The 21,405-nt window shown below is 35.2% G+C and overlaps 1 protein-coding gene across 1 annotated transcript in view; it reads right to left on the bottom strand.

The window, feature by feature from the left end:
* LOC112944324 (maltase-glucoamylase, intestinal-like) overlaps nt 1-21,405 on the bottom strand; it is a 55,551-nt gene that overhangs the window by 20,776 nt on the left and 13,370 nt on the right. The window contains exons 9-24 of the mRNA XM_026035727.1: nt 19,547-19,672; nt 16,437-16,568; nt 16,106-16,225; nt 15,533-15,646; nt 9,876-9,960; nt 8,738-8,855; nt 8,328-8,499; nt 7,348-7,464; nt 6,586-6,740; nt 6,050-6,134; nt 5,065-5,121; nt 4,346-4,470; nt 3,881-3,969; nt 3,621-3,670; nt 2,187-2,357; nt 1,086-1,235 (exon numbers count right to left, since the gene is read on the bottom strand). Coding sequence (XP_025891512.1) covers nt 1,086-1,235; nt 2,187-2,357; nt 3,621-3,670; nt 3,881-3,969; nt 4,346-4,470; nt 5,065-5,121; nt 6,050-6,134; nt 6,586-6,740; nt 7,348-7,464; nt 8,328-8,499; nt 8,738-8,855; nt 9,876-9,960; nt 15,533-15,646; nt 16,106-16,225; nt 16,437-16,568; nt 19,547-19,672 — 1,866 coding nt within the window. The remainder of the gene's footprint in view (nt 1-1,085; nt 1,236-2,186; nt 2,358-3,620; nt 3,671-3,880; nt 3,970-4,345; nt 4,471-5,064; nt 5,122-6,049; nt 6,135-6,585; nt 6,741-7,347; nt 7,465-8,327; nt 8,500-8,737; nt 8,856-9,875; nt 9,961-15,532; nt 15,647-16,105; nt 16,226-16,436; nt 16,569-19,546; nt 19,673-21,405) is intronic.

Genomic DNA, 21,405 nt, shown 5'->3' with positions numbered 1-21,405 from the left:
CAGATCAAAATAAATTCCATTTTTCTTCTGTAATTGAAGATAAATACTCAAAACAGTTATTCTGAGGTTAGATGTGCTGATGTAGGTTAAACCATTAGTCTTTCACCTCTCAATACTTTTCTTCAGTGCTGTCTAGTTGTACAAATTAAACTATGCCAGTTAATCACATCTGTTCATGGGCTGTCACCAGATATCTTCCAACTTAAGTGAGTATTTAAAATGTATCCAGTTCATAACTGCACCAGCATGTGATTTCACACAATGAGATATTTCCAAATATACAAAATTACAAAAATGTTTCTAATAGCACAATAAAAATATTGTATGGTAAAATTGCACAATAATAATAGTTAAGGAAATTCAACCATTTCAGCAGCTTTTTGCCAGTAGCGATGGCAAAACAGCTAACAGAACTTTCTAGTTTACGCAAAGGATATATCCAAGCTTTGAAATTTGGATTTTTTGAACTGTAAAATAACTTAACTCAAAGAGAGACTCTMAAGATTATTCTTGCAAGGTTACACTGACGACATGTATCTTTCTCCCCGTGACACCAGAAATAAAGCTATCCAATAAATAGCTCCATTTTTAGTTTCTAGGTCTGTCTAATAGAGAGGAATGCAAAAAGTTAATGCCACAAAAAGATAAAATTTACCTGAGACTCAATATTGCAAGATTCATATTGCATTCCAAAGGAATCGGTTTTAAATGAAATATGTTTCAATGAGTATGCAAAAGATAAAATTAAAAAGCAAAATAAAAATAAAAACAAAGAGGTTATAATTTCAGTTAAGAAGAGTTGCATGAAGATTTTGATCTTAAGGCTATTCTACTTTTATAACTCTTACATTATTTGGCATCTGTTAAAAAATACCATCTGGCCCTCTATTTGAAATATATTCTAGGAGATTAAAAGGTGCTGGAAGCTATTGTAGTTTCAGTGAARCAAATAAAGCTATTAGTACAGGTGGACCAATGACCAGTCTGCCAAGCTACCTTTTTTCACTGTAATGAATAAAAAAATCAAAGCTATGATACTTAAAATGTCTTTTCTCATTTGGTTTAGACAAATCATTTTTCCTTACATCCCAGGTGCAGCCAAGTTGTTCACATTTTTCTTTTGTTGCATCTTGACTCGGATGGCAATCAAATCTTTCATTGACACTGAATTCCTGAGACCATTGCAACACGTATGATTTTCCCAATTCAAGCTGAAGTCCTCTTATATGAGTGACCTATGCATATTAAACAATGAAGAATTATTAAATTCTACTTCTCATCCATGTTTTTTTCAACCTGCTGAAGTGAAGAACTGCAGAAATGGTAGGCTGTCCTACGTAATCACAAATATCTTAGTGTTTGGCCTGCAATGTTAAACATTTTATTTTGACAAATGCATATACCTGAAATTCATGCACGTTAGATCTGAAAAAAAAAGCTAATCTCCTATATCCTCTGGAAGTACACAAGGAATAGAGTTGAGTTCACAGCTCCTTAGCCATTTAAAGTTCAGTGCAAGTGGTTCGGAAAAGTTAAAATACTTTGACTTAGTTTAAGTAACTAAGGTAATGTGTAACTCAGAATTTTGTAGTGATTAGAGACCATGTATGCTGAAGGTTCAAACCAATGTATGTACTGTCCTTAAGGAGGCACAGTGTTTTCATGAAAACTCCTCGAAAGCAGCATTGTTATTGCTAGCATAGCACATCCATTCACTGCATTTCTGCTACTCTGCATTTGTCCTCTCAGAAAGGCTGGCTATATGATAAATGAAATGTCAAAGCCACAGTTCACTTTCTTTTTTGAAAGAAAAAAAAATAGTCAAAAATCATCACAAATGTATAATTATTTTGTATGTATAAGTAAATATGTAAATGTAAATGTTAATAGGTAAAAATATTATTTTGCCTAATAAACTCTTCTGCTTGTATAAGTYAAACATAGCTACACAAATAAATATATGTAAATGTACACTAAACTTTGTGTTGCACAGAGTGAAAGCAAAACTGAGATCCATTGTCCATATAGTTGAGTTTAATGTAACTGCACTTTGGTTCTGTAACAAAATATATAGCATATTCTGTGGAATCTACAATATTACTGAATACTATCCTTTGCAATGTATAAAATAAAGCTGGTACAACTTCAGAGCTATTTAATTCCATTTTTTTTCTCTTATTATTTACCTTATTTGCAGGATAATAGGTGATATTACGTGAAGAATTTTGCACAACATTGTTTTGAGATACAGTGACATATGTTGGTTCATGGATCAATCCCAAAATTCTGATTTCTTCAAACTTCAAGTTGTTCGGATCATTGTAATTGTTATTCATAACATTCATTTGTAGAATATTCTGAGAAATAATACAATAATCACATATTTTTTTAAAAAATCCACAATTGAATTTTGAATTACATTTCATTTTCCTTATTTATTCTTGGCAGTGCAGTATAAAGTCTTTTCCTTTATGTATTTTGYCTTTTTATTGCTTAAAGGCTACAAAAATAGCCTTTAGTTTCAGAAATAAGAAAAAAACAACTGGTGTCTGTCACAGGGCAGCATACCTACTCTACTGGAATCTTGCGAGTGAGAGATTGCTGATCTTACTGGATCTTGCAATTAAAAGACAACATTCAGTGTCCATGCTAAGCATGTCCTGTTGCACTGCACATTAATAAAAGATTAATGATACATTGATGATAATACAGATTATGATACCATCTCTGTCATATATGCCATTATGTATTTTATTGCTGTCTGAGCATTTACATCATTCACAGTAAATCTTCAGCAACATTACAGACAACTGATAATTCAATTGCAGCAGACACGTTAGACAGTTAGACAAGTTCTAACATTAAGCTCTATTATGCAGCATATACCCAGATATGCAAAGTAAGAAAAATGAATTTATGAATTTGTTCGCACTTTTATTCCCATCTTCCCTTTCCAAATTCCTATGCATTCTATCTGAATTGTGGACATGTTTTTTTTCAACGTGGCAAGGGAAATAATAACTTCAGCAGATAGTATTTAAATTTAAAAATGAATATATTATTTGGAATCATTATAAAATGAAATTTCCAAACAACATGGAATAGAAAAGCTGCACATACTTTGCTTTGCAAAACAGACCTAATTCCTATTTGAGAATACATAAATAAAAATAATGAAGCGGATTCTGGGAATTCAGACGTTTTTCTGTCACTCACTGGAGAAATTCAGCTAAATTTTACACTGAATAAGGATTTATTTTTTCAGTTTTACAACTTTCTTGAATCACAAACAATACAATGATTGTGATTCCCAAAGTTTCATATAATGTTTTAACTGCCACTGATACTTTATAGTTCTCTTTTCTCTAAAAATTTTCCTGCTAAGTTTACTATGTGACAGGATGTAGGAATTCTTTAGATACTAAAGGTAATTGGAGAATAAGAGGCAAATAAAAGATTTAAATTCTATCAGATGACAATATTTTGAAAACAATATCTCCTAGACTTAATTAAATATTTCTTAGTAAGTAGTGTGGGAGAGGGGAAAAGATGATATACCCTTAGAAAATATTATTGATTAAAACTGAAAATGAGAACAATATTCTTTAAAAAATACTTACATTGGAAACTTTAAACTCATAAGCAATATAAGTTTTATTGTCAACAGTACCTAAAAGATGGAGAAAAAATTACAGTTGCAGTGCAGAATCAAAGACATTGAAAACAGGACAGTGTTACAGATAGAGACCAATATACTACTAATTATTATTATAGTTATATTTGCATTCAGAAATTGCCATCAAGATTGCTATTACATTTAACAARTGCAGCATAAATTGCAAAATATTAATATTTTGGCCATCACGTTTATTCTGCTCACCAGTTGATTCTCCATCATCCCAGAATAACTCCCCAGAAGCTTCATTATTTTCATCCAGTGCAATTATAAGTCCCATAGGATTCTTACGGCTATAAAAAAAAGGTTATGTATCTTAGACGTACAATAARTGAATAGGCAGTCTTAATTAATCTTTAACGTTAATATTAAAAATACAAACAGGGATGCAGAAATTTAAGAATTGTTTTCTATTAGCCATTGGTTGCTCAAGGTTTTCATGTCCAATAATTTTCATGCAAATGAATTAACATATATGACAAACTTACAAAATGTAATATGTACACACACACACACACAAATCTGAAGTTAATCACAGAATGCCTAAAGCTGTAATGTGTTTAAGCATGTTGTGACTGGCAGTAATTTCCAGATTTCAAAAGTGCAAATACTAAATATGACAAGCTGCTGATATTCTAGTCAAAAAAGTATGTATTCTTAAAAATATACCTTAGAGCTGTTGTTACAGATGGTTGTTGAAAAGGGAACACATAGCCTCCTCTCAAATGAAGTCCCATTTTGTCCATTGGTAAGTACATATCAATCCATTGTTTTCTCCATGAGATTTTTGCTCCCTTATTAAGAGGAATGCAAATGTGAAAGAGTATGTTGCATTACTCACTGACATAAGTACGGTACTAGAGCCTGAGCTTTAACTTAATTCTTCCCTTTGGTAAAAAGATAAATATCCATAAAACTACCAGAGGTCACAAAAATAAAATAGTCGTAGGTCAAAATGCTATCCTGTTATAAATCATCACTTCTCAGTATTTGATTCTAAACTTTTGAAAGGAACGCTGTCCTGTTCACCCATTAAAATGATCATCCCAGCCGTGGGCAATGCTGGGCAAGAAATGATCATCCCAGCCATGGGCAAGAAATATGATTAGTAAAATATTTTTGTTTCAAAGTGTTTCATGCATTATTACTAATATTATATTATATTATTTCAAACATGATATATGCTTAAGTTTTCATTCAGCTTTTCTTTGTACATTTGTGGCATTCTATACACATCTGTGCAACCTTTTTGTCGGGCTTTGATTCCTGCACTTGCCCTTCCTACAGGCGTTCCTTTAAGTCTTTATCCCAGGAGTAGTTCTGACAATCCTTTATTATCCTACTGAAATTTAGAAAGGCACACTCTATTATCCAAAGTATGTACTTACTGTATCATAATCATACCATTCTGCATCAGGAATATAGGCTTGGACTATCTCCACACCCTGAAAGACAAATGAAGAAACAACTTTCATACTTGAAGGGAAGCCAATAATAATAAGCCATGTAATAAGCCAAATTTTTTWAAAAAAATTAATAAAATTCACAATAAGCAAATTTCATAAGAGAAGAATTAAATTTCCTAGAAAACTGATAAATAGAAGTGGTATTTAATAGCACAATTAATAAGATTTTCCATTTAGACAGTAATAAAAATATGCTCTGAGTTTAGGGCTTTCTTACTGGAAKCAGCAAATGGAGAAAAAAGCAAACGAAACAGCTTATTAGGAGTCTTAGGACAGCCCTACCATTTATATTCTGAATCCATGAAAAATCAATCAACTAAGTTGTTATAAAGAGATATATTTCCACTGGAGACATAGCTGTGTTAGTGTTAATGAACAAAAGCCTCTCCGGTCTCTTTCAGACTACTGTTTACAGTTCTGGTCAAAACTCAAAGTTGAATAATAAGATAGCTTACTATTACTGAGAGCAATCACAGCACCTCAAACACACTGTCTCACGGGATATTCACAAGCATCTTTAAATACTCTTGAGTTTGACTTTTTCTAAGCAGTTCAGGTAGGATCACAGCCAATTTACTAATTCATCTGGGCAGTAGAAATTTTCTTTACAACTTAAAAAGGCAATGGAGCATGACTTTAGGGGAAAATATATTTTCAGTGAGTGGTGGAAATCTAACTTTTAAGCTCACTAATAATATGTTCATGTGACTGAATTGACTGAAAATTAGAAGGTAGTTTCTAAGCAAAGGGGGAAAAAGGAATGACAGGAATAGAGGTTCAGGAAATTTTAGCTGTTGGGGATTTTGCTCTGAAATTCTCTGTAAGAAAAGAATTAGAATAGTGACTCAAAGTGTCCTCATTCCCTTTAAATTCATTATGARGTAGATGTCAGGGCAGTGAAACATACCGGGTCAAGCACAGGTGTAATAAGTAGTCCAGGACCCCATAAGAACTGCTTATCAATATTCCATGTGGTTTCATCAGAATAGAACCTAGACAAATGGGAAAATTACACCACTAATTGTATTTACTAATTATATTATCACGAGTATTATTAATATTTCAAGTTACTGAGTGTCTAGAATCACTACTGAAAAGTCATCACAACAGCACATCATCATAACAATTTTAGAAGGTATTTATTTATCATTAATTGGTGAGAATAATTCTATTAACATGCTGAGAATAATTTCATTAACTACCTATGACTAAAACTGTCTAGTTATTGAAAATAATAATGTATGCACAAATTATAGATATTTTAAATTATTCTTCTGATTACTTCAAAGCCATGATTCATGAGTTTAAAAAATGTCTATAGATATTGCAATGTGAACTGTCTTTTTGAAATCATACATGTGTTTAGAAAATCCCTAACAGCATTCAATGTGCCTGAATTCTTTCTTCCTACTAAAAAAAGTGAAGCCTGGTAAGTAAACTCACTCATGCAAAACTGGTCGTACAACTGTGTCTCCTCGAGTATGAGCTCTATAAAAGAGTGTATACAGGTAAGGCAGCAAAGTGTAGCGTATGTTCAAATAATGCTTTGAAGATTTCACCAAAACTGAATCAGCTCCAAACACAGCAGGATCTTGAGGCTGCAAACAAATAATAAATTACTATTAATTTATTCAGTGGAAATTTGGAAAACACTATAATCAGATATGCAGAGCTAGATGCTGCTCCAAAGACAATTGAATGGTGCATCTCTGAAAGCTTTCTTCCTTGTAGAATGTGACCTGAGGTCCTGGTCCAGGAAACCAGTCCGAGAGYGGATTGCTTTACACTACAGACTCTTCCTTGCCCACATGTATGTAACTAGAGGAGTTCTCCCAAGAGTCAGGTTGATGGGTCACATACCAGCAAGTACCCTTCATTATAGATATGACCAGTGGAGATAAAACTTGAGGTCAAATTAATGTAGACCTACATTACACTAATGTAATGTAGAATCTTCATTTTAGATATGACCAGTGGAGATAAAACTTGAGGTCAAATTAATTTAGACCTCAGTGCATATAATTAACCTCTATGAAGATAAACCTTTTGTACTAGAATTTCTTAATAAGACATTAAGATTGTAGCAATTTTAAACTAGTCAACTATCTAATTATTAGTGATAAGATAATAATGGAAATGTGGTAGCGTGTAGAAATGTGGTAATATAACACAAAACTACATGTACAAAGACAATGTGCAACTTACTATGCGCAGTTCAGTATTGTGATTCCTGGAATATGGATAAAATGCTCCTACTTGCATCCATCGAGTGCAAAGCTCTTCTGTGGTGTCATCAAAAAAACCACAAATATCTGCTCCAATCTTAAAATACAAACAGAATATATAGTAAGTACAGTACATACAGTACATCTCTAATCTCTACAAAAAAATATGTYCAAGTAGTGGTTTTTAGAGATCAGTGAGACTAATTCTTTGATGAATTTATTAAGTCATCTTTAATTGCTAGTCAGAGTAATAGAGCCATTCAACACATTTCTACCTAAAAACTGTCATCTTTCAAATCTCTCCTCCCTACCTAAATTTACTCTGTATTTCTCTGTGATTCAACTCCAGAATTASTAAAATTTCTAAGACATCATCTGAAGCAACAGTACTTTGGTAAATGCCTACCTTTCAGTAAAGTCAAATAGAGGTCTGTAAACACATTTATAGACCACCATCTACATGAACAGACTTTTTGAATTTGAGTACAGAAAATTAAGTTGACTACAGTTGACTACATGCTAACATTGCCCATTATTCTCCTTTCACCAAATCTTTACCTTTCTGTTTGGTGCTAATACGCATACATTAGCAAAGCAGACCAAAAATCAGTATATCATATCATGAAAAGTAACATGGACATTTTATTAATAAATAGCTGTTACTATTGCATTTGAAGATGAATGAAAAATAGTGGAGGTAGAAGTTGGATTGAAACAAATAATATATTTGATAAGCATGCACCTTAAMAATCAAGGTAAGAAAATGGCCTAAAGCTAAAATCAGTTATTCCTGTGAAGRAAACATTTAAATCAGACTCCTAAAGGAATTCATTTACAGTTTAAAAGACAAGATATTTATACAGATTAGACAATTTTGATTAGATAATCAGATATGACAGCTATGCAGTGCATTTCTTATGYATTTGTTTTAAAAGGAAATGACAGATTACTGTTTCATACATAAGGGATTCCAAAGAGATTAAATTCCAGCATTCCAGGTATTGCCCATTTTAAATGATCCCATGTTGCTGCATTATCTCCCAGCCAGTGTCCTGCATACTTTCCTGATCCTGCAAAAGTAGACCTTGAGAGAAGAAAGCTTCGGTTTCCAGGAAACAAAGAGTCAATGGCTCTGAAAAGAGGAGAGAAAAAAAAAAAAAAAGCTAAAAAAAAAAAGCTAAGTTCCTTATATTAAACTTAAAGAATGTTTCTGTAAGTTGTGTCCACCAAACTTGATTGTACTTGAACTGTACAAAAAATAGGGTCACAAAAATCAGCACACCGTTATAGAATTAGAGATTTAGTCATCTGTGGGAAAACTGATTAAAAAAAAAAATTGGAGGCTAAAGATATTAAGAAGCATTCCTTACTGTTTTGTTGATAAGGTCATAGAATACCCAAATAAGCTATGAACATCATACTGTTTCCCCCACTTCTGCACTGCATCCATGCAAATAGTCTTGGAATATAGGAGTCCATCAAGTACACCTTTGATAAAAGAACACAGATAACAGTTCTGAAATTTACTTTGATTCTGGTAATTTCATTCATTTCTTTCATGAACGTACATGGTATTTAGCATCATTTTTTTTCCATTTAGTGTTTGTGTTAACCCCAGCACTACAAGGCAAAACAATAAGCACTATTTTGTATTGTATAATGTACTAAATGTTGCTGGTCTTATTTATTTTTGCTTYAACTAAGGAGCTTTCTGCCTTGAAGCTTTCTACATTTCATAGCAGTCAATATATATAAATACATACACAAATAGCTAGAACTTGCTAGAATTGCTAGAACTTGCATAAGTGCAACTTTACTGGTAGAATTTAGCAGAGCAATGTATAACTTGTTTCATTTTTGTTCAGAATATAGAATGATTAACTCATATAGTCTATCTATGTCTAAGTGAGATCAAATAGTAATCATGGGCTACCTTCAATGGACAACAACATCTTCCATTAAATCTTTAGAAGTGAAAATGTCATTTCATCTGACCTCAAACATTGATGTAGGATTCAAATTTCAAGTATTTAAGGTGAAGGAAAAGGTAAGGAGTATCTTATGGTAGACTGAAGACACAAATTTAATAATGAATACTATGCCATCTCTTTGCTGCCATGCTCGTGATAAAGACCTCCAGCTTCATTTGTGCAAAGATTTGTGCAAAGATTAGTTTTTCACTAAAATGATGCACCAAGTAATGAATAGAGTTCAACAAAATTTAACTTTTATCTTGGGTTTAGGTATGCTTGCATTTACTGTCAATAGTAATGTTTAAAAACTATCCATAAAACTAATAACAAAATCACTTAGTACCAATGGTACTTAATACCACTTAATACTTAGCGGGCATGGTGGTGATGGCTTAATGATTCGGCTCGATGATCTTAAAGGACTTTTCCAAACATAAAGATTCTGTGATTTGTGATTCTGTGATTATAGCTGATAGCACAGTAATTCAGAAATATTTTGATTCCTTGACTTCCAAGTTGAAGAAGATGGACTTACGAGGTRTAAAAGGAGGATAGTTTAAGTCATTCTGCTTACAACCATTCCTTGAACCTTGAACAAAGTTGGCTACTTCATTCATATCCTAAAACAAACAAAAACAACATAGAATATGCTAATGTTTCCTCAATTATGTTTTTCTAAGAAAAATCTTATGCTTTATCCTCTTATTCTTTACAGAATAATTAATTGGAACTAGTTTGTAGTTAGGTATGATGGTATAACTGAGGTACTGAACTGGCTAAGTCTCACTTTAATATGGGTCTAAATGCTGGATCAACTAGAACAGTATGAGCTGGGGCACCTCAGATGACTGACGGCTATCTATGCATATGAAGATTTAAGACACCTCCTTAAATGCCAGACATAGAGAATATAATTATCCTTCTTTAATATTATAGGTCACCATTACCATATCTGCTTAAAGAATTGAGGATGTCCCAAGCTAAGATGAAGTCCTAGACTGCAAGAAGGATTCCGTTCCTCCCACAGTGAGTAGCTGCCAAAAGGCATTTAGCTCTCCAACTATGCTGAGGAGGGATTGTGACCTACCTCCTCTTTCTAGGCATGTTTTTTTTCTCCTTTCTGCTTTGTGACCCACCATCACTAGAAGTCAGCATACTAAGGAAGCAGAAAGCTTATAGAAAGCAGTGGACCATGCCCACAGGACCCCAGGGAATGACTGGGTAAAATGTATAATACACTACATATATGCAATGAAATGCATATATAGGGACAGGTGTCCAGCTGGTCCTTACAAACGTGACTTGATACAGGCTCCCTCTTTCTTTTCCTCAACGGAGTCAGGATCTACATCACGAGAATTACACTTAATTCCAGAAAAGAAACAAAAAACAAAAATAGCAGGAGGTGCCCCTCTATACTATACCCCTCCCCTGCTTATGAGCAGCTTCACACACTAAAGGGAAAGTATTGACTATATAGCACATAATTTAAGAGAAAGGAAAGATAAGGAAATGGAAAACATGATTTTCTGCCAGAATATACAAAATAACTGGGTATTCTTAAAATTTTCTTTTAAAACACTTCTTGAGCTAATGCAAAACATTTATGTTTTCCTTGCCAGATCTGCAAGTTCATTTCTAGCTGCATCCCTAAATGTACTGAAAGAAAAGCATATATGGAAGAAGACAATTTTGGGATAAAGCTGTGTTAGACTTGTGAACAATTTATTCACACTTGTAGATTTCAGAAATATATTCTTATTATTTATTCTTGATATCCTGACCCGAGGGAACCACAGAGCTTACAAAGAAGCGACAAAAATATAATTAATCACAGAACAGCTCAAGGAGGTATTCTGTTYTGCAGACTAAAAATGCATTTAACAGAGTTATGACTTTTTAAAAATGCATGTCAAAACACTCAGATCTGCGTTTTGTCTTTCAAGATGGATTTGTTTTTAAGTAAAACAGGGACAGAATGTTTTACAGAGTAAAACAGGAATAGAGGAGTAAAAYAAGGACAAAACCAGTGCATTATAGAAACCTCTAATAAGTGTAAGTATAGACAGACATTTCAAAAGCATGCTTATTTTCTGTATCCTCATTTAAGCTCCTAAATGTAATCTCAATTTATTTTTAGGATTATTAAGTATCTATAAATATTTCTGGAGAGAAAATGGGTTTTAGCTGCTYTGTATATTCACAAAAGAAATTACCCTCCTGTTCAGATGCTTACATGGGGTTTAAGAAGCTTAAGATGGTATCTCAGGTATCTATATCTAGAAAGCTTTACTACAACATAGTTGTGTTAAAGAATGATCTGGGAGAATCAATATGCCCCTTCACCTTGCTTAAATTCTATGAACTATGCCCACAAACAATTGTGCTCGACTCTATGTTAATCATTTGATAGAAGATAATATTTACGGAACCTGAATTCCAAAGTCTAATTTGGAATGCTAACTGTGCTAATTTGAAACTCCATGAGCTACTTGCAAAACAGAGGTATAGACTATGTTCATTTTAATCCTTCARTACCTGTTCAGGATACATTTACTTAGTATATTTAGTATACTTATACATCGTATGTATACAGATTTCTAAATATTGTCATTCTGACTTTAGGACCATGCTATTATTTGCCTTTATCAATGTTCATCTGCTGAAGCATTTTAGATGTCAGTGAACATCCAAAGCACATTCCTATTTAAATGTCAAGGTTAATGATTCAAATTCCAATTTCAAATAAAGTATCATAATTATATGACAGAATTTGAGAAGAGAAGAGAAGGTTGATAGCAGATCTTATCAACATGTACAAATACCTGAGGGGAGAACGTAGAGAGGAAGGGGCCAAACTCTTCTCAGTGGTGGTCAGTGATAGGACAAGGGGCAAYGGATATAAGTTGAAACATAGGAAGTTACATCTGCATGTGAGGAAGAACTTCTTTACTGTGAGGGTGACAGAGCCCTGGAACAGACTGCCCAGGGAGGTTGTGGAGTCTCCTTCACTGGAGGTCTTAAAAGCCCGCCTGGATGCCACCCYGTGCCACGTGCTCTAGGTGTGCCTGCTTGAGCAGGGGGGTTGCACTAGATGATCTCTAGAGGTCCCTTCCAACTTTGATCATTCTGTGATTCTGAACTCTCAGATTCTAGACTTCCAGATTAACTAACTCACACTTCCTGAGCTTACCTATGAGGATGTTATGGGAGACAACGTCAGAAGTGTTTCTGAAGTCAAGATAGACATTGTCCACTGCTCTCCCATCATCTACCCAGCCAGTCATTCCATCACAGAAGGCTGTCAAGTTGCTAAGTTGGTGAATCCATGCTGGCTGGTCCAAAGACCTCATTGCTCTCCACATGCAACTCATTTAGGATAAGACATTGCATCACCTTTCCAGGGATGGAGGTGAGGCTGACTGGCATTCACCTGCATCCTCCTTATTGCCCTTTGTGAAGACTGGAGTGACACTAGTTTTCTTCCATTTCTCAGGCACCTTTCCTGTTCTCCATGATTTTTCAAGGATGATAGGGAGTGGCCTAGCAATAACATCCAACAGTTCCCTCAGCACTCATAGCTGCATCCCACTGGGGCACATGGACTTGTGGGTGTCTAGCTTGCCTAACTGATCTATAACCCAGTCCTCCTCGAAAAAGGAAAAGACTTCATTTCTCCAGACCTTCTACTATATCCAGGGTCAGGGCTTCCTGAGGGCTAGCTTTAGCAGGAAAAAGACTGAAGCAAATATGGCATTCAGTACCCTTGCCTTTTCTGTATCAACACAAGGGACCCTACCCCATTCAGCAGCTGGTCCAAATTTTCACTAGTCTTCCTTTAGCTACTGATGTATTTGAGGAAGCCCTTCTTGATGATCTTTGACATCGCTTACCAGATTTAATTCCAAATGGGTCTTAGCCATCCTTGTCATATCCCAGCATATTCTGACAACATTCCTTCATTCCTCTCAAATTGTTTGTCGCTTTTTCCATATTCTGCATACTTCYTTCTTTTGTTTGAATTCTACCAGGACCATCTTGCGCATACATGCAGATCTTCTGCTCCCCTTACCTGACTTCTTATTCATAGGGACACATTGATCTTGAGCTTGAAGAAAGTGGTACTTGAATATTAACCAGCTCTCCYGGACTCCTCTTCCTTCTTGGGAAGGATTCCAATAGGATTCCTTCCATAGGAAGGAATTTTTCCAAGAAGGATTCTTCCAAGGAGGACCTTGAAGAGGCCAAAGATAGCTCTCCTGAAGTCCAGGGCTGCAATTCTACTTATTGCCCTGCTTCTTCCTTGCAGGAAACTGAACTTCACCATCTCATTGACACTGAAGCCAAGGCTATACCCAGCTTTCACATCTCCAGCCAGTCTTCCTTTGTTTGTTACTACAAGGTCCAGCAGGAAACTCTCCTTGTTGGCTCTTGTGCTGTCTGTATCTAAAAGTTATACTTAAGGCTCTGCAGGAACCTCCTGGGCCTTTTGTGCCTAACTGTGTCATCTTTCCAGCAGATATCAGGGTAGTTGATGTCCACCATGGAGAAAAAGGCCTGTCATCATAACTCTACTTCCAGCTGTTTGCAGGATGCCTTATCTGGTGGCCTGTAGCAAACATCCACAATAGCATCATCCAAATTAACCTGCTTTTTAATCCTTACCCAAAGCTTTCAACTTGCTCTTCTTTCACTCTTTCGCAGAACTCAAGAYATTCTGAATGCACTTTTACATATAAAGCAACTCTACAACCTCTCCTTCTGCCTTATCTTTCCTAAAAAAAATATGGCCATCCAAGACAGCACTGCAGTCATGCAAAGCTATCCCACCACGTCTGTGCAAYTGCAATGAGATCATGACCCTGCGACTACATACAGATCTCTATTTCCTCGTGTTTATTCCCCAGGCTGTGAGCACTGTTGTATAGGCATTTCAGGGAGGTAATCAGGCATGTAGCTTTCCCAGGAAAAGAGAGTGCAAGAGGACCCTCTATAGCGATGTCCCATATGAACTTCCCTGGCTGCAYGCACCCACCTGAGGTATACTGACTTGAGCTGCATTTTGCTGACTTCTCTCTCTCTCTAACTCTCCCTTTCCCCAAAGTCCAAATATAAAATCATGGCTGTAGTTTTTATGTATAACTGCAATACTGCCTGACGTGTACATATTGTCAATTTGTTAAGAGAATGGAACAAAGAACAGAAATCATAAAGTTTAAAATTTCTGTAAGAACCTACTGTCTTTTTGGAACTGCTCTGTCTGGAGACAAGTGTGGATAAATGGATCTTCTCTTTTAAACGATGACTTGATTGTTCTTACCATTATTTTCCCATACCACAGACATATAGGCAACAGGTAAGACTGAGGGCATAATAAGAATAATAACTATAAGCTGTTGAACTTCTTTCTCAGAAACAGGACAAGGATGTACAAAATAACTGAAGGAAAAAAAAACATCCTTTTAATTGTGAAAAAGACTATTTTGGAGGATATGCAGGCGGTAGAACTTCACCTGTGTTGGAGTACTCATGTGCTAAAATCTATATATGTATGTATATCTTTGTTGGGTCACTGTCAATTTATACAGACCTTGAATACAACCCATACTCAGTCCTATCAATCTCTCTGTACTTAAGCAAGYTCTTCCCTGATACTCCGTTATAAGGAAAGATTCTTAATTCTAGACTAAAAAAAAATGAGCTTAGTGTCATAAAAGCATTGGTTCCACAAATGATGTTAATGTTTTTCTCTAGCGGGAAAAAAACTTACTCGTAGGCAATGTTCATTAAAAATAAAACCAAGTGTAAGAAGCACAGCTTTGATATTGGGCCTCTGTCCAATTCTGGTCCACAATTTTACATAAAATCCTTCTGCATATTTATATCCGTTTGTTAGACAAATTAGCTTTCTTCACATACATATGTAGAGTAGTATCCAAATGCATTGGATAGATGCTTCTTCTAACAAAARGCAGGATAACTTTGATACCAGAAAGGCAAAAATTCCATGCAGTGTGTTTAGTGTTATGGAAAAGACAGACAAATGTCACATTGATTTTCAAGTTGTTACTAATAAACATCTGAAGAGATTCTTGATTCAAATTTAATGTAGACTTAAACAAAACATCTATCCATAAACCTTACTTGTCAATTACTTATCTCTACAAAACATGAAAGTTATGAAGTACTTACAATCCAGATCCCATCATATGGCACTTTATTAAAAAATATTCTGCATTCTTCTACCCACCAGCTGGTGCAGTCTGGATTGGTGAAATCTGGGAATACAGTTCTTCCTGGCCACACCTACAATATTCAAAGGAAAATAATTGATTAAAATGTTAATTACATCATAGAAAATACTCACATTCCCATTTACTTGTATTATTCCTTCGGATAAAAGTTGTTAACGTCTTCTGAAATTTCAACTTAGAAATCAATATTATGTCAAAATTATTTTCAGTTATACAAGTCCCAGTGAGAAGCTTGATTTACAAAGCATTATAATATTTTGAAAAGCACAAAGTAGCAATTAGCTCTCCAATCACCATTGAAAATAAATAGAAGTTGACTGCCAAAGTATCTCATTAATCTTCAGAATATCTCTTTTCCTTTATACCTAATGTAAAAAAAAATTGCTAAAATACAAAAAATACCGAAGCATATCATATCAGAAAATTTAAACGTACCTTATTCCTGACTAAAATTAAATGATGACATGTAATGCCAACAGATTGTGTACGAACTTCATAGACATTCAATTACCTCTCCAACTAGTTGTGTTACTCCATCTGATTCATTRATCCAGACTTTTYTGCTTTCTCCTCTGTCATAGGCTTCGTAGGGAGTACCATCAAGTAGACTCTCTGTGCTAATAGCAGGATCCTACAAATGAGAAAAAAATAGAGAGGGAGGAAAAGGGAAGGGAGGAAGGAGAGAGAATGCAGGGAGAGTTGGAGGAACTCTGCCAATTATTATGGAACATGAGATAGGCATTGCATGCAATAATTACACAGATGCATATTCATCATAATAATAAGTAATTTTCCTGATATCATTTAAAATGGAAACAAGAAAGAAATAGCTAGATGCTTACCAGTATGATAACATATTTTAGCCCATAGTTATGCAGGTAATTTCTAAAAGTAGGGAGATCTTTAAAGTTTGTTTTGTCGTAAGTAAAATCTTTTCTTGCTTCCATATAGTCAATATCTGTGTACTGAACATCCTGAAAGAGAATGCCATTAAATGAGAGCTCAAGAAGTACATGGAGAACTCAGCAAATAAAAATTTCAAGGAAAGAAAACAAGAACAGTCATCTTGGCAGCTCAAGACAGAACAATGCTAAGAGATAATAGAAAATACTAAGCAGTATATGTTGCAGAGGTGAGTAGAAACATCAAGTACAGTGGTCAATTTTTCAAGGGTCTGCTGTTGTCAACAAGGCAAGATCAGCCAACATCAATCCCTGATAGTGGCATATCTTCTCTATGTGCTAGAATTAGATCCCATTTTTCAGAAACGTATCTAACGCTAAAACCTCACCATAGTGAGCAGGATGTAGGTGACTATTTTAAAAATGTTATCCACAAGTCTTATTTTCTATAAGAAAAAGGGAACAAAATAGCTCCCTAGGCTCTCCTAACATTCTACAGATTCTGAGAGCATAAACAAATTTGCCTATAGAGGTATGGTTTGATCTCACTGATTTACAGGATTAGTTAATGCTAGCCTAAACAAATGTGTAGAAAGCGGATTGCAGTTCCTYGGTACCAAATATTTTCCTCTATGGACCTGCCTTTACTAGTCAGCACTATTTGCTAATGCATACAAATCCACAGTTGCCACTCTTGCTTCAGATAAATGTAAAATTTAAATAAAAGTGAGCAGATAAGCACAAGTAGTCTTCAAAAAAACAAAATAATCACYTATTTTATATGTGGTGATTAGATACAGTGGATGAGTTTTTGTAAAATCCAGTKTTTCCACTCATTCACAGAAAGTTCACAGTCAGGTCTAATGAAAGTTAAATTTGAAAAAAGTAAATATTCCCTACATTAAATTATTACTTCCASGTCTAATGTAACTCAGCATTTGTTCTCATTTCAGTTCTAACAACTGCCATCCCATTAATYGCAATGAATATCTTTTGTGCCTACACAAATGATTTTGGATTTGACCTATTGATGCCATTAATATAATTCAAATAAATGCTAACATTTTTCTAAATATTTCTACCCATGATGATTTCTTTATAATTGCCTGATTCCCAGAGCTATACTCTTAAAGCCAAACCGTTCTTCTAATGGTCTAGCTCATAATTAGGAAGTTCTATAGAGCTCTGTGTCTTCACAGAGCTGAATTTTAGGTACTGACTTCATTTCAAAATTGGGAGGCTTCTCCCTAAGCCTGTTTATGTAAATGTTAGAGAGAATCTACTTTAACTAGCAGTTCAGAGCCTACAATTTGTGTTCGTGTTCTGAACCTTCTCTTCGGAAAGACGGCAACCCAACTGTCAGCATTACGTCTTTCTAGAACATCTCCTTATGACTCTAAATAGCTCCCATTCCCATAAAGATAAAAATAGTGATTTATAGAGATCCCAGATCTCCTTAGGAAGAGATATCATTGCAGAACAGTGATTTCTTCAGATATAATTTCCTTCATTTCAGATATCATTTCTGGGGAGGAATACCTCTGACACCAGTACAGGCTGGGGACTGACCTTCTGGAGAGCAGCTCTGTCAAGAAGGACCTGGATGTCATGGAGGATGACAAGTTGACTGTGAGGCAGCAGTGTGCCCTGGTGGCCAAGAAGGCCAACGGGATCCTGGGGTGCATTAAGAAGAGCATCTCCAGCAGGTTGAGAGAGGGGATTGTTTCCCTTTACACAGCCCTGGTGAGGCCACATCTGGAGTACTGTGTCCAGTTCTGGGCTCCCCAGTACAAGAGGGATGTGGAGCTGCTGGAGAGAGTCCAGTGCAGACCTATAAAGATGATTAAGGGCCTGGAACATCTGCCCTATGAAGAAAAGCTAAGAGAGCTGGGCCTGTTCAGGCTGAAGAAGAGAAGGGTGAGAGGGAATCTAATCAGTGTCTATAAATATCTCAAGGGAGCCAGTGAGGAGGATTGTGCCAGCCTCCTTTCAGTGGTGGCCAGCAATAGAAGTAGAGGAAATGGCCACAAATTGAAGCACCAAAAGTTCCACAGGAACTTAAGGAAAAAATTCTTAACAGTGAGGGTGATAGAGTGCTGGAACATGTTTTTAAGAGAGGTTGTGGGGTCTCCTTCTCTGGAGATCTTCAAGCCCCTCTTGGATACAATCCTGTGCTACATTCTCTAGGTGATTCTGTTCGCGCAGGGGGGTTGGACTAGATGACCTCTGAGGTCTCTTCCAACCTTAAGGATTCTATGATTCTATGAAAAACATTTAGAGCACTGATGAAATTAAGAACTGGAACGGTTATATCCCCTCGGCAATAGCATTTCAATCAAAAGTAGTGCCTTCCCTTAACAAATCAGATAATCAAATCTATGCCCCAACTAATTTCAGATAGTAATTTGTAATGGCAGGAGTCAGTTTAGGGTGGTATCTTGAATTATTTTTGGATAAATAAAATAGTGAAGACATAGATAAACAGAAAGCCCCATAGAATCTACTAGATGTAAAATCCACTTGGATGCAACCCTGTTCCAAATGTTTTAGGTGACGCTGCATGTGCATGGGGGTTGCGCTAGATGACCTCTAGAGGTCCCTTCCAACCTTAAGCATTCTATGATTCTATGATTTTCCCCAGTTCTTTTCACCCTCTTTAAAAGATGCAAATTTCTGTGATTTTAAGACATTAGGTCAACTTAACGTGACATGTAATTTTAATCTGTAATTAGWATTTACCTTTTCCTACCTTTAAGGGGTAAATTGGGGTTTTACAGTCACCTTTTCCACAACATAAGCGAAATACAATTTAGAAAACAATTAGAAAATATATGCATGTAGTTAAAAACTGTAACCACATTGCCAATTACTTAGAATCGTTACAAAAGTGAGTAAATGACATTTTAAATAATTTTTCATTTTATATAGCTRTATAACCAATAAGAACTTCTGTAGCTGGAAAGAAAATCCCTCAACTTCTTACATTCTGAAAAATTGCCTAACAGTCAAAATCATAAAGAATTAACATCATAATCAAAATCTTTACTTACGTAAGGTAGCCCAATTGCTCTGTTTCTCACTACAACAGCTTTCACCTCATCAAGAGATCCGTAATCATAGCGACTAAGCTGAAATCCAAGACTCCAATAGACAGGCAATGCTGGCAATCCTATTAGCTGAAAGTTTAAATAAATAAATAAAATCAAGGGCACAGTGAGCTGAATTTAAATGTGTCAAACTTTCCCTAAATTTGTATTTCTCACAAGTAATAAACTTAAATATGGGAAACTAAATTTTAGACAGTCATGCACAGATGCAATTTTTTTCTGCATAGCTTTTTCCAAAAAACAATATTTTTGTAAAAATAATGTATTTTATGCTATCCATAATGTTAAATTGCTATTTCATTTTATTTTCTTACTTTATACTCACTTATTTACTGTCTTATACAGGAGTGTGAACTCTTCTTTTTAATAATCTTCCATTACTATATATTTACAGAGTACCCACTATATTGAGCCTGATTTATGATTTAGATCATTGTCAATATGGCTTATCTGAGGAGCAGTGCTAAATAATCAAGGAGCGGCAACCTAAACAAAGACTATAGAATGAAAGAAAAGCAAGTATAACTATGAAGAAAAGCATAAGGAATGTCTTGTCACTGCTGGAGTCAAGTCAAACTGCTCTCCTCAGGGAAGGACAGCTGACAAATCTGCTGAATGATTATATACATAAAAATAATATATAAATATATAAAATAATATATAAATATTATAAATAAATTATAAATAATAATATTAAAAATAATATATAAATATATAAATAATATATGCATAAAAATAAAAATTTGTCCCTGTCCAAAATAAAAATGGCTTAGTTGGTAATGAAACCAATTCCTCTTTCAGCCTCAGAAAGGCAAAAAAAGTGTTTCCCACAAATAGACTTAAAACATGTTATATAGAAGATCAACATCACCTTTACATTGGTGAGACATAAAGCAGAATAATAATTTACTCATGGTGGTTAGTGACAGAAATGTTATGGGATGTCCTCACTAGGTAGTTTTCCCCATGTTTGTATTAAAACACAAGCTTTTCATATTATAAGTCCTACTTTGCTGAAAATCGTGTGGACCTATGTAAGTGGAAACTRCATAAAAACAACGAAAATTACTTAATCAGATATCTAAGTAACATAACAGAAGGTTTTAATTACCATCTCTGCCAGCATATCTACTGCAGAGAGAAGTTCCATACAAACAAATGTAATGTTGTTTAAAAATTTACACAAATTTCCCTTAAAAAGGAAAGCCATTGAAACAGGATGAGATCTCATAAATACAAATGGAAAATCTCTGCAATAGCTCTTTTTCTACTATAACATCGTGASAAATTAGCAAGTAGATTACCCATCCTATAATATTAATATATAATTATGAACACCYCGCTGTACAAGCTTGTTTTTCCACACAGCCCTTCACTAGCTCAAATAGCAGATGATCATGTTGAAAAACTAAGTCCTGTTAGAGGCCTGTAGTTAGTGGTGTACCCCAGGTCAGTCTTCAGTCCTTTCCTATTCAATTTATTCATCAATAACCTGGATGAAGGGACAGAATGCCCCCTSAGCAAGTTTACTGATGATACCAAACTGGGAGGAGTAGCTTATACCCCAGAGGGCTGCACTGCCATCCAGAGGGATCTGGACAGACTGGACAACTAGGTGGTGAGAAAGCTWGTGAAATTCAACAAAGGCAAGTGCAAGGTCCTGTGCCTGGGGAGGAATAACCTCACACATCAGTACAGGTTGGGGACAGACCTTCTGGAGAGCAGCTCTGTCAAGAGGGACCTGGGTGTCATGGAGGATGACAAGTTGACTGTGAGGCAGCAGTGTCTTCTTGTGGTCAAGA

Source organism: Nothoprocta perdicaria, unplaced genomic scaffold (genome assembly GCF_003342845.1).
Source record: "Nothoprocta perdicaria isolate Ctin4 unplaced genomic scaffold, notPer1 scaffold_166, whole genome shotgun sequence".
Classification (NCBI taxonomy): Eukaryota; Metazoa; Chordata; class Aves; order Tinamiformes; family Tinamidae; genus Nothoprocta; species Nothoprocta perdicaria.
Note: the sequence above shows the minus strand (reverse complement) of the source record. Positions and strands in the feature narration are given on the sequence as shown.